This window comes from Podarcis raffonei, chromosome 8 (assembly GCF_027172205.1).
Source record: "Podarcis raffonei isolate rPodRaf1 chromosome 8, rPodRaf1.pri, whole genome shotgun sequence".
Classification (NCBI taxonomy): domain Eukaryota; kingdom Metazoa; phylum Chordata; class Lepidosauria; order Squamata; family Lacertidae; genus Podarcis; species Podarcis raffonei.
In genome coordinates, this window is record NC_070609.1 from 24,368,783 (window position 1) to 24,383,062 (window position 14,280).

General features: G+C 46.5%; 1 protein-coding gene across 5 annotated transcripts in view; it reads left to right on the forward strand.

Annotated features, from left to right (window-relative positions):
- The window catches only part of LOC128418651 (mitochondrial peptide methionine sulfoxide reductase-like), a 43,990-nt gene that overhangs the window by 7,756 nt on the left and 21,954 nt on the right, over window positions 1-14,280 (forward strand). For 3 of the 5 annotated variants that reach the window (XM_053398598.1, XM_053398602.1, XM_053398597.1), the window contains 2 exons: window positions 11,193-11,261; window positions 11,915-12,034. In XM_053398598.1, coding sequence (XP_053254573.1) covers window positions 11,193-11,261; window positions 11,915-12,034 — 189 coding nt within the window. The remainder of the gene's footprint in view (window positions 1-11,192; window positions 11,262-11,914; window positions 12,035-14,280) is intronic. The other 2 variants (XM_053398601.1, XM_053398599.1) reach the window with 2 other exon arrangements.

Consider the following 14,280-nt stretch of genomic DNA (forward strand, 5'->3'; position numbering starts at 1 on the left):
CTCTGCCATTTCTTTTTGTTCTGCATGCCAGATGGTTGGGTGTATGGTTGTGGGCTGGGCTGGCTGAGTCCTAGGAAGATATGATGCTGCCTTGTACAGAGTCAGAATCTTGGTCCCTTCTAGCTCTATATTGCTTACACGGACTGGCAGCACCACTCTCCAGTGTTTCAGATGGTGTTCTTCCCTGCCCTACTTGGAGATGCCAGGGATTGAACCGGGGACCTTCAGCGTGCAAAGCAGGTTTTCCACAACCCTTCCCAAGCCTGCTTTGTTATTTCTTGACTGTCATCCATTATTCTCCTGATTTCTGTATTTGGCAATGCATCGTCCTTTCCATGGCCCTTTTCCTGGGCAAATTCCATCTTGCAGACCTCTGATTTTCCCAACCTTTCCCATTTGCTTTGTGCACTCTGAGGTTTAGGGACAGTTGAGGCAGCGCCGGAGACATGGCTGCATCTTTTCGGGTTTGGGATTGCCAATGCAATGCACTGCAAAGCGTATCAGGTGGGTGTGGTCCAGAAAGCCAGAGATAAAAGAGGGAAATAGCTCTCTGCTAGAGGGCAGCTTGGGTTGGCTGGAATTCTTCCAATGCAGACATGTGTTAAGGAGAACGTTAGAAAGAGAAGAGAACCACAGACCTTCCCTCAGCTCTTCTTTACATGTCAACGCAGTGTTGATTTATTATATATAGCCACCACCTGGCTTGTATGCTATATCCTGAGGTACAAAGAGGCTGGGATGCTTTGAAATGCTAATTTCGCTTTTACCAAGTAAGGATTTAAGGAAGCTGGGCAGGCTATCTTTTTGGATGTGCCTTACCTTTCCGTGACAATGCTGATTTCCTGGCGCCTTTCTTGCCTCTGGAAAATCATGCTTCCTAGTTGTCTCTTTAAAATTTCTCTTTTACAATGAATTCCTGCATGCTGGAGGCCTCGTTTTTTGAGGTTTCAGCCTGCTTGTTTAAGTTTCTGGAAAATTAAAGGGGTAGGTAAGGGAGCAAATTCATGTGAACTCTTTGAATATTCACGTATGTAACTGCACACACATTAACTCAAGGCGTGGATGGCGAACCTGCTATCTCTATTTTGATGGACTCCAGCTCTGATCAGCTCCAGCCCCTGTGGCCAAGGGGTCAGGGATAATGGGTTCTGGAGTCCAGAAACATCTGGAGGGCCACAGATCCCATATCTCTGCATGAAGGCATCATTCTCCCACCTTGTACAGCAGACTATTTCACTCTGCAGCTAGTGAGTTTCCTTTTGAAGTGGGGGCGTGCTGTGGCTTTGCAATGTACACGTAGCCAAAAGGGAGTGCAGACAGTTCCTTTGTTATTGTTGTTTTTTAAAAATGGTATGACTAGACCAGGATGTGGATCAATTGAAACTTTCTTAGCTGTCCAAACACACAATGGCAAGGCAGCAGTTTCCTACAGAGGCACACAGTGAATTCTTGTATTGCCTCTCGTTTTGGTACTCTGTTCATTTGGTTTGTTCGTTTCAGCCATTTGTTTTATGATTCACACATAGAAACCACATATTTCCTTGCTCGCATTTCTTTTTGCCATTTCTTTCTTGTGCCTTTTTTTTAACCCCTGCCTGCAGTGGCAGCAGCTAGGCTGATCAGGGAGGCAGGAGGGTGCCTGCTTCTTGCAGCCACTGCTATATTTACCCAGAATCCCCTGTGCTATGACATGGCACAGGGAGGGGGGAATTGTGGCAGGTGGCATGGGTAGGGGGAGACCACTTTTGATGGACGGAGGGAAGACCACTTTATTTACCTACAGTGCCTGGAATGGCACAGATGATGAGAAGCCTCCCCCTTTGCTTCCAGAGCAGGTGAGCTCTCCAACCGACATGAATGAAAGCAATGAAAAGAATATCCATTCATTCCCCAATGCATTTGCTTCGGAACGAATGAAAGACTGAAACTGATTATCCCTATTCATTGATTTCAAATATCCCCCCCCCCCCAGTTTTCTTTTCATATCCCAGTACATTCAGTTCCATTCTGATATTAAATATACTTTTAAAATTAATAAAGCTTTTAAGAACAGTTTGCTGAAACACTGCTTCAAAAGCCACTGCGGGTCAGTCTTAACATTGTGTGATCTTTTCTATAATACATAGTATTTGTTATTAGAATTGTTCTTTGGGAATTTGGGAGGGAAACACTATTTTATTTGTTACAGTAGGCGTACTCTTATTTTATTATTTTTATTATTCCTCCAAGGAGCTCGATGTGGCATGCATAGTTCCCTCCCCTCATTAAGCCCCACAACAGCCCTGTGAGGTAGGTTAGACTAGGAGATAGTGACTGGCCCAAGCTGACCCAGTGAGCTTCCTGGCTGAGGGCAGATTTGAACCCTGGCCTCCCAGGTCTTAGTCTGCCACTTTTAACTGTTATACCGCACTGTATCTCTTAATATTTTACTGTATAAGCCGGCTTGGATGAATTTTTATTAGGAAAGGAAGCATGCAGGTTTTTAGTTATGTAGTAACATTTAAATATTAGCTCTCCTCCAGGGACATTAAAGCAGCCACTGAGGCCCTCTCCCCATTTTGTCCTCTAAGCAACCCTGTGAGATAGGTTAATGATTGGCCTCAATTTCACCCAGTGAACTTCATGGCTGGGTGAAAAAAGCTCAGAATGTGCTGTTGGGCAAAGGTTCTGAACTTCTTGAGAATCGCGTGTTGTGTGTGTGTGTTTAAAGTGTGTGTGTTTCTAGTGTTCTACAACTGTGAAGATTTGCAAAGCCTGGCCGGTGGACTTCAGTCTCCTCCACTAGCTCTCAAAACCCCTGTGACTCAAAATCAAAATAAATAGTGCAAAAATAAGAGAAATCATGCATATTTTGCACTGATGTTTCTCAACCCACATCTCTTCCCTGACTACAATGTTTGGTGGTGTTCTCTGCATGTGCAAGAGGTGAGCATTGCATGGGCACTCAGCCTTCTCCTGTCTTTTTGGCTCCTGGAGTCATGGCCATTATTAAGTGTAAAATTCTTTAAAACAGTCCCTATGGTAATTTTTTTTTACCTGATAACATGGGTGTATGAATTCCATGGACTCTGCTAATTTCATCCAGTAGTTGTTTAAAAGTAGTGATGTAAGAAGAAAGAGTTTTCCGTTCTGTCCTATATTCATCACATGCAGTCCTGTTCCTTTTCCATTTCATCTTCCACCAAAACCTGTGTTGTTCGTCTCACGGTCTGCTGTGGCAACATTACATTTAATTACAGAAATCACACTGCCATTACGTTCTTCCAACTCAGTTTCAGTGCAAAGGGTTGGGGGGACGTGATCAGTTATGTGTCGTTTGTAGACTGAAAGCAACAACAACAACAAATGCCAATCACATTCGCTGGATTGATTGCTGTTCTGTTCATGGGGCGGATGAAGAAATGCTGGCGAGTTCCCTTCCCATTTCCCATTTTTGTTGGGATTCCCCAATCTCCCTATATAAAATATAATTGGAAAACACTGGAATGCATGTTTATTTACTGAACAATTATGACTCATCTACACAATGCAGGTTATGAGACTGCAGAGCTGTGTTCTGGTTTGGGTTGACTAATCAGCGGTTTCCCTCTTACATGCCTGCTGCCAAACATTGTCGATCTTCACTTTCTTCTTGCGTATCCTCCTTCAGCCAAAGCCCCTTCCCTCCCCTCCGCCTCCACCATTGCATTCTTCTCCTGCTGCTTGGGCATCCTAGAGAAAGCTTTCCTGCTTCTCTCTACGCAAGCAGACATTGTGCCCCTTGGCACTGCCCCTTCTCCGCTGATCCGTATAATAACCAATGGCGCTTAAGGTCAGAGGAAGCAACGGGGATGCCCTAACTCACAGGGTTGAGTTATGTGTGGCTGCCCACATTGAGAACGTCCAGGCTAATCTTCCAGGAAGGTTTGCGGACTCGCCCTCCCTCCCGCTTCACCTCGGGAGGCCCCAGCAAGCAGCACTAAAGCCAAGGCAGGACTCGGCTGATCTGTCCCAGGCCGTCTATAAACATAGCCTGCTTCCATCTGTTGGGGTTGGAAGCTGCTCATGAAGCAAGCCTTCCTGCTGATTGATCACGTGCTGTTGGGTAGAGTCTTAAAATAGAGATCTGCAGCGGAAGGACTGGGGTGGAGTGCAGGTGAGGAGAGAAACCAGTCCTGGGCTTTTGTAGCCTTAATCTGTGATAGAGGGAGTGTATAACTTGAGCGTGCATTCCCTAGAGAAGCTGGGGTTTGCCTGTGGATTCTGATTAGCAGGAGGCCTAGTTTCTTGGGCTGTGTGGCTGCGCAGCACTGTTCTGACAGCATTGTTCCCCAGTGGTGCAGTGGGTCAGTGTGTCTGGCTGTTAACCAGAAGGTTGGTGGTTCAAGCCCACCTGGGGAGAGCTGTGGGCAAGATTCCTGCATTGCGGGAGGTTGGACTATTTTGGTTCCTTCCAACTTCTACAATTCGATAATACGATAAAATGATAATCTTTATTGTCATTGTCCCATACAGAACAACAAGACTGAAAAAAAAATTACCGTATTTTTTGCACCATAACACTCACTTTTTTCCTCCTAGAAAGTAAGGGGAAATGTCTGTGCGTGTTATGGAGCGAATGCCTGCGGGTGGCGGGGGGGATCTGCTGCAGTCGTGAGCAGAGGATCCATGGTTCCCCTTCCTTCCCTCCTCCGTGGTTACAAAGCATGGATCCACATGGATCCTCAGGATTTTTGCATTGGGCTACTCCAAACTCACTGTCAGATCACATGTCTGTGGCCACAGCATGAACCACAAAAATGATATATCCACTATTTCGTTTAGAATATTTTTTTCCTTGTTTTCCTCCTCTAAAAACTACGTGTGTGTTATGGTCTGGTGCGTGTTATAGAGCGAAAAATACGGGTATAAATCAGACATTCAAAAACCAACACGCCTGCTATCCCAGCCTGGTTAACCCCCTAAAAACTCTGATACCCCATAATTAAATACAATGTACTCTCATAGAGAATACCTTACACTGCGTTTAAAACCAAAATCGCATTTGGATAGAAACTGTTTCTCGGCAGCTAGTCCTAGTCTTTCTGTGGTTCTTTTCCATGAGTGGTCTGACCCAGGCGCTTGGCATTGGGACCTGCACCCTTGTTCAACTTGCTGCCAGTCCCCTTCCTGCTGACAACCCCCTTTTAAGGAATGTTTGGGGCTTTTTGCTTTAGAGCAGTGAAGAAGAAGAAGAGTTTGGATTTGATATCCCGCCTTTCACTCCCTTTAAGGAGTCTCAAAGCGGCTAACAATCTCCTTTCCCTTCCTCCCCCACAACAAACACTCTGTGAGGTGAGTGGGGCTGAGAGACTTCAGAGAAGTGTGACTGGCCCAAGGTCACCCAGCAGCTGCATGTGGAGGAGCGGAGACGCGAACCCGGTTCCCCAGATTACGTGACTACCGCTCTTAACCACTACACCACACTGGCTCTCACACCACACTGGCTCTCAGAACCACAGTGGTTCCCAAAGTAGGTGCTGCTACCCTCTGGGGGGTGGCAGTGGAGTTACCTAGGGGGAGTGCTAAGAGGCAAGCGGGTGGCAGGGAGGAGGTGGAGATGTAAAAGTCTTTCAGACTTGGAAAGGTTGGCATCACGGGATCAAGTTCACCCATTTTGCTGAAGTTCACCCATTTTGCTGAATAGTCTTGATTTGATTTTGAATTTGATTTTGAATAATTAATTGCTACTGTTTTGACACCTGTTGTGTTATTATCATACTTAGTGGAAGCTTTTATTCTGAATAATGGTTTTTATAGGGTAGGGTAAGGGGTACCAGGGATGAGATGATAGAACCAAGGTGGCGGAAATAGTTTGAGAACCAGTGAATTAGAGAAAAGGCAAGTGAGAGAGAAAATGATACAGGTTTATTAAATGATGCAGTGTGGAGAAAGTTCATCTGGAGAGGTTGTTCTCCTTTTCTCATTATAATAATAATAATATAATAATAATAATTTATTATTTATACTCCACCCATCTGGCTGGGTTTCCCCAGCCACTCTGGGCGGTTTCCAACAAAATATTAAAATACAGTGGTCTGTTAAACATTAATATATTCCCTAAACAGGGCTGCCTTCAGATGTCTTCTAAAAGTCTGGTAGTTGTTCTTTTCTTTGACATTTGGTGGGAGGGTGTTCCACAGGGCGGGTGCCACTACCAAGAAGGCCCTCTTCCCTCTGCCTGGTTCCCTGTAACTTGACTACTCGCAGTGAGGGAACTGCCAGAAGGCCCTCGGCGCTGGACCTCAGTGTCCAGGCAGAACAATGGGGGTGGAGACGCTTCTTCAGGTACACATGTAATCCTCTTTTCGCGTGGAAGTTTCATCCTGGAGCCCTGCACGCATTGGCAGAGAGCACATAAGCCTGCTTCAGCCCTTTATAAGACGTTTTCGTGACGTTTTAGGGCTACTTCAGGGTTTGGCGCTGTGTGCATGATTGCTTGTCATTCCAATGCGCCTAAACTGGGAGTTGCCTGGACCAGAACTCGGTAACATCCAATGAAACCAACTGTGGGAAAATTCGGATTATTTAAAGAAATACTATAGTGAACAGGGGGACGCGGGTGGCGCTGTGGGTAAAAGCCTCAGCGCCTAGGGCTTGCCGATCGAAAGGTCGGCAGTTCGAATCCCCGCGGCGGGGTGCGCTCCCGTTGCTTGGTCCCAGCGCCTGCCAACCTAGCAGTTCGAAAGCACCCCTGGGTGCAAGTAGATAAATAGGGACCGCTTACAAGCGGGAAGGTAAACGGCGTTTCCGTGTGCAGCTCTGGCTCGCCAGAGCAGCGATGTCACGCTGGCCACGTGACCCGGAAGTGTCTCCGGACAGCGCTGGCCCCTGGCCTCTTAAGTGAGATGGGCGCACAACCCCAGAGTCTGTCAAGACTGGCCCGTATGGGCAGGGGTACCTTTACCTTTACCTTTTTATAGTGAACAGGATTTGAACTACGAGCAATAGAAGGAATCGGAGATTGTTTTATTTTTGTTACGGTATAAGAGAGAGAAGATAGGGTGCAGCAAGGGGGAGAAATAAAGAACCCAATGGAAAATGGGGTGAGAAGTTGACAAAACGAAAGAAAAAATTATTTTGTATTGGAAATTTTTGTGCATGTAGTTAGAACTATGGAATGCATTCGCCAAGAGGTGACAACCACCAACTTTTGAAAGGTGATTAGACAAATTAATGAAGGATAAGGCTCTCAATGGCTACTAGCCACAATGGCTGTTTTTCACGTCCCACATCAGAGGCAGTGTACCTCTGAATTGCTTCGGGAGAGTTTTAGTTTAGATACTTGCATTGCAGAGGGTTGAACTAGTGGTCCCTTCCAATTCTATGATTCTATAAGAAAAGCTCTGCTGGATCAGGCCAAAGGCCAGCCATATACTTTGGGGGGAGCGCAGCAGCAGGGCAAGGGGGGGCAATGCCCCCCTTCTGCTGTAATTCCCCTGGGACTGGTATCCAAAGGAATGCTGTGCTGCCTCTGATCCTAGAGGTATTCTATAGCCATAATGGCTTGTAGCCATTGGCAACCTTGTGCTCCATTAATTTGTCTAATCCCTTTAAAAGTCTCGCTGACAGTAAGTTCTTTTAAGCCCTTCGATTAGTGGCGCCGATCGCTTCTGGGTTCTGTGGAGCAGGGCTGGTTGCTGTTTTCTGTGGGCTCTCAGATCACAGGGTGCCTATGGGTCTCCCTCTGCTGTGGTGCCCTTCCAACACCCCGAGTTTCCGTTTGGGCTCTTGGCTAAGATAGCAGAGCGAAAAAAGGCTTTGATTGCACAGTCACCAGGTTGTGCCTCCCCCCCACCTCCAACCAAGATTGCCCCAGATACAGTGGTACCTTGGTTTGGATTACAACCATGTCAAACCCAGAAGTGCGTATCCCTTTTTTTGAATTACAACCCTTTTTTTATCACAACCCATTTTTTTGGGAGGCCCCATTGGCGAAAGTGCACCTTGGGTGTTTTGCTTTACAACCGGACCTCCAGAACGGATTATGGTTGTAAACCAAGGTACCACTGTATAGGGATGGGTGGGAGGAGAAATTTGATTCAGTTTGCATTTAAAGTTGGACCTACCCACTTTGCATTTTTCCAAAATAAGATGTGAACATGGGACTCCTTCGAAATCCGCGCTTCTCCTAGTTTTGCAATGCAGTTCTCCAGCATAGACTAAGTGTGCATATAAATCCATATACAAGTGAAAGTAACATACAAAATATTGTAGAAAGCTCTTTTTGGTGGGGGAAGGGAGGCAATGTGTATATTTGGAGAAATGGAAATGAATTGCAATGAGGCCATTATTCATATCTTAGTCTTTTGCAAACTGAAATGGAAAAATGTTGGAAAACTGAACTTAGGGCTGGAAAAACGAGGAACTGAAATTGATCTATTTGCTCATCCCAGAAACCTCTGCAGTGATTCCTTGGGCAGTGTGTGTGGGGTGTGTGTGTGTGTGTGAGTGCCCATTGCTCAGGGGTAGAGGTGCTTGGAGGAGGAAGAGGAGATTGACTCTTGCACCCTTCTTTCTCCTGCTGCTAATGAGACATGGACTCAGCATCTTGGGTCAGCAGTGAGCCCTCTGCTGGCCTCTCAACCTTAGAAAGCGCCTAACCGTGCCGGTTGTAGATGACGGCCGTGTTATAGTACTTAACAGTATTCTTGGCATCCTATCAACCAAATACCAAATTGTTGTAATAATGGGGGGGGTGTCGCTTTTCTGGTGGGGAAAAATGCTTTCTGGTTGGAATGGGGGGGGGGGAAATGGGCAGGCAAAATGTTGCATTTTGTTAAGGGTGCTTAGCTGGTCTCTCTCAAAGCTACAATTCCCAGCATCCTTAACGGTTCCCAGGATTATTCTTTTTTGGTGGGGGGGAGGAATGGGGAGCCATGACTGTTAAAGTGTTATTAGATTGCTTTAAACATTATGGTCTGGAGGTGACTTCCCCCAAAGAATTCTCTCCAGTTTGTTAAAAGGTGCTGAGAGTTGTAAAGGGACCCCTGACCATTAGGTCCAGTCATGACCGACTCTGGGGTTGCAGTGCTCATCTCGCTTTACTGGCCGAGGAAGCCAGCATACAGCTTCTGGGTCATGTGGCCAGCATGACTAAGCCGCTTCTGGCGAACCAGAGCAGCGCACAGAAACACCGTTTACCTTCCCGCCAGATTTATCTATTTATCTATTTATAAATTTACCTATTTATCTACTTGCACTTTGACGTGCTTTCGAACTGCTAGGTTGGCAGGAGCAGGGACCAAGCAACGGGAGCTACCCTGTTGTGGGGATTCGAACCGCCGACCTTCTGATCGGCAAGTCCTAGGCTCTGTGGTTTAACCCACAGCGCCACCCACATCCCTTCTGAGAGTTGTTAGGAGATACCTATTTCCTTCACAGCTACAGTTCTCAGAGTTCCCTGTGAAAAAAGGGATCGATGGCTAAACCATTCTGGGAATTGTAGCTCTGGGAAGGAGAACAGGGGTCTCCTAGCTCGTCTCAGCCCCATAACGAAGTACAGTTTTCAGAATCATAGCTGTCAAGTGTCCCTTATTTGAAGGGACAGTCCCTTATTCCAGCGCCATGTCCCGCTGCTGTCCCTTATTGATGGACGTCCCTTAAATGTCCCTTAAATGATGTCCCTTAAATTTCAAAGGAAGCAGCTCCTCTCCCTCCCTCCCTGCTGGCCAGGGAGGAGGGAGGCTCCAACTGTGTTGCTTGGCTGTGTTGCTCACCCAATAAGAAGTCTAAGAACAACTGGGGGTGGAGCTTGCATGCCTTGTGTGTGGCTAGTTAATGCAAGCTGAGGGGTTTTTTGAATGCTGGACGCCATTTTGTTGCACATGCTGCTGCAAACTTTGCAGTGCAAAGCCAGGCCGGGGAGCCATCTTAAGTTGAGGCTGCATAGGCCTTGTGGTGCATGTGATTCAGATTCTATTCAGTTGAACCTCTGGTTACAAAGTTGGTTGGACAGTGTTCTCGAAGCTACCAGCATGAGTTTGACCTGATTGCAGGAGGACAGGAAGACTGGAGTGCCTGGAACAGGTGAGGCCGCAGGTCCCTTATTTTGGCTGCTGGTCCCTTATTTTCAAGGCTGCTGGCCCCTTATTTTCAAATCTGTAAGTTGACAGCTATGTTCAGAATTCTTTGGGAAAACCTTGTGACTATTTAAAGAGGCTCCCCCACTTTCCAGTGTTCTGACAGACAGTGATCCTTGGATGAAGGGTGGTATAGAAATTTAATAAATATAAATTTCAAAAATTGGAAAGGGAACTGGGGAGATGCCAAGCACTCAGTGTAAAGGAAATCTTGCTGGTCCATGAGAAAAGGAATAATAATAGTAAGAGATACATCCATGGACGATAAGGCTCCGCTGTTGGTGAGCCTTTGGCCTGGCCCAGCAGTCTCTTTTTATGTTCTTCAGTACATCCTACACGGCAGATCTTGAACTGGCAAAGCGGGTTGGAATAGATGACCCTCAAGATCCCTTCCAAACATATGATTCTATGACAGTAGGTGTATACTGCAAGGATAGCCAAGGTGATACCTTCCAGATGTTATCAGAATAAAGTTCCAATCCACACTGATCATGGTCCATGCTGTCTGGGACTGTTGTGAGCTGGAGAGAGAGCAGGAAACAACAACAACAACTTATACCCTGCCCATCTGGCTGGGCCTCCCCAGCCACTCTGGGCGGCTCCCAACAGAATATTAAAAACATGATAAAATACCACAAAATAAAACTTCCCTAAACAGGACTGCCTTCAGATGTCAGATAGTTGTTTATTTCCTTGACATCTGATGGAAAGGCATTCCACAGGGTGGGAGCCACTACCGAGAAGGCCCTCTGTCTGTTTTCCTGTAACCTTGAAGTAAGAGAACAACCAGAAGGTCCTCAGAGCTGGATCTCAGTATCAGGGCTGAACAAGGGTGGTGGAGATGCTCCTTCAGGTATACTGGGCCAAGGCCGTTTAGGGCTTTAAAGGTTAGCACCATAGTCTACCCCTGTGTATAGGATTGCAGTGTGCAGTCTCAGTGGTGTAACCCCACTGCACTGTTTTGTGATCCTTGTTATGACGCAGCAGGGGTTACGATCTTATGTTAAAGTGGCTAGTTAGGAAATGTCCTATTTGAGCTCCTGGAGACTTAGAGAGGAGATATTCACATCTCTTTCTCTTTCCCCCTGCCAGCCAGCCATGCCGTCAACAAAAATCCAATGTACCCGCCATTCCCGGAAGGAATGCAGATGGCAATATTTGGTACGTGACTGGTTCTTGTTTCGTGGCCAGGTTTGAGTACAATTTCTCTCCGCCCCCGTTGGCTTTCAGTACTGGCTGTCCTCAAATCTTGCCCTAGAACAGAAAGTAATGAAATGAATCCAGAAATCATTTGGCCCACCGATGGACAGCTATGATTTCCCTGCAAAGAGAACTGTAGCTTACCCTCGTAGTTGCAGTTCTTGACACCCATAATCAGTGATGCTTGCCTCAGTTTCTTTGGGGGAAAGCCGTGACTTTTCAAAGGGGCATAAGAGTCCTTTAAATTTATTGTGTAGGTGTGACCTGAGACAGCCATGGTGTGTTTGCTGAATGCATGAAGCATGCTCACTGGCCCTGCCCACTTCCTCTGCCCCTAGGTGTTGGCGCTAGTTTGAAAGGAGCCTTATGTGTATTGACATCCCCCCCATCCCTGACACTGAATCTGCCGTGGTTGGGATGGAGCCAAGAGACATGGTCCAACCCCCTTCTGCATATTCAGTGAACCCATTGCCTGGGGCGGGGAAACATCAGCACAACCCTGTGATCACCCTTCATAGCAGTGATAAAATGCTGAAACAATTCAAAAATCCTAGAATTATTTCTGCAGCCTTTTCATAACGTTTGGGTTTTCTCCTACCTCTTTTTCTACCCAGGCATGGGGTGTTTCTGGGGAGCGGAGAGAATGTTCTGGAAGCTGCCAGGTGTCTTCTCCACCCAGGTGGGCTTCTCAGGAGGGTTTACCCCCAATCCTACCTACAAGGAAGTCCGCAGTGGTGAGTGGTCTTTCTCCCCACCTCTCTTAGTCCTTGTGGAGGGTTTTGGTTATGATCTTCTTGCCTAGTTAACCTGTGAGATAACATCCCAACATGCAGTTGCAATTGAAATTATTCAACCCCCGTTGCAAATCGGGTTTATTATCAAAATTTACAGGCTTTCAGCTGTGATAAAATCAAACAAAAGCAATTGAAATGAGGAGACCAGATCTGAGACTCCAAAGTAGGGGACTTTAAATCTTGTGGCCCGCCAGACATTGTTGGACTCCCATCATCCCCAGCCAGCATGGCCAATGGAAGATGGGAGTTGTTATCCAGAAATAGCTGCAGGGCCACAGGTTCCCCACTGCCAGGCAAGCCTTTCTGGGGAAGGCATTGTGTAAGCAAGATGCCGACAAAAAGGCTGCTTACCTAGCAGCCACCCACCTCTCATTCCATTGGGCAAGGTATCTAAGGAAGATATAATTAACATATGTTTGCATGTTTGACATAGTTAATTCTTGTTCCAGAGCCCACGAGAAGTGGCAGGCTGCCCTTCCTCTGAGGTTTTTAAGCAGTGGTTGAATGGCCATCACTCACGTATGATCTAGTTCAGGCACTCCCAACCTTCATCCCTCCAGATGTTTTGGACTACAGTTCCCATCATCCCTGACCACTGGTCCTGTTAGCTAGGGATCATGGGAGTTGTAGGCGAAAACATCTGGAGGGCCGCAGGTTGGGGGTGTCTGATCTATTTGATATTCCTGCATTGAACTTGGTGACCCTCAGGGTCCCTCCCAACCCTACAATTTCATGACAGTTTGGTACCCAAAAGACTGGAGCCCCATCTCCTGCCGACTGGAAAACCAGTCGCCTGGGACACTTCTGCATTCTAGAGGTCAACCAGGCAAGAATACCAATCTGCTAAGAACAGGCATAGGACTCAAAAGTAGAGGTAGGGACCTCTAGAGTTCTTCGGATTCTCAACTTCCATCAGCTCCAAGGTAGCACAGCCAATGGCCAGGGTTGATGGGAGCTGTGGTTCAATAGCATCTGGAAGGCCATGTTTTGCTCCAACAAAGAGGTAGTCCTCTGGACATTCTTGGATGATAACTTCTATCATGCCTGACTGTTGGTCCTGAGGGGAAACTAGGAACGTCAGGAGTGCACCTCACTGGCTAGCCCTGCTGGAGAGAAGAAGCTGTTGAGGTGCCCCTCTTCCGAAACATTAGCATCAACTCACGTGTTTGGCTTGGTAAAGGGAGGTTGTCTTGGCCTTATTTGGGCCTCCCCATCAGAATCTGGAGTAGTTGTGGAAGGGTGTGAGGGCCCCCTGTGGTTAATAGCACTACCCTTTTAGTAATATCAGTGCAGGATGTGGCTGCCCCATTTTCCCCTTGGCACGCCAATGTATTTATTGGCGAAGTTAATCCCCCTCCCGCAACATCCCCAACCTGGATCAATCAGAACAGACGGTTTTGCAGCTTATCTGTGAAAACATTTTGAGTGCTGGTACAGGGGATTATCTGTCTGCAAGAAATATTATCCACGTCTGTTGTCTACATTCTGGGTATTAACACAGTGCAGCTGGGAAAAGGAGGGGCTTTAATTATTTTATTTATGGGAAAGTGTTTCTAGGCTGCTATATTATAAACTTTCAGGGCACGGTGGACTATGAAAAAAACACGGTTTAAAACAATACAAATAACCATTAAGGGGACTGGCTAGCTAAACGGATGAAAAGGCCTATTGACTTAATAATAATTTTATTAATTTGTACCCTGCCCATCTGACTGGGTTTACCCAGCCACTGCGGGTGGCTTCCAGCACAATATAAAAAATAATATCTCAGACATTAAAAACTTCCCTGAACGGGGCTGCCTTCAGATGTTTTCTAAAAGTTGTATAATTCTTCTATCTCCTTTTTTAAAAAATGCTTTTTAAAAATGCCTGAAAGTCCAGAGGGACTACAGGTGCTGAATCTCTGCTAAAGTTGTCTCCCACAGCAAAGGGTGGACCACACTAAATGCCCAACTTTTAGCTGAGGCCATTTGGGTTTCTGTAACATGGGCATCAGCTTACAGCACTCCTCTGGATGATCTCAGTGATCAAGATGGGATATAATGGCTCAGGTTTTCCTTAAGGATCTTTCTTTCTTTCTTTCTTTCTTTCTTTCTCTCTCTCTCTCTCTCTCTCTCTCTCTCTCTCTCTCTCTCACACACACACACACACACACACACACACACATTCCCCTCCCCGGAAGGAGT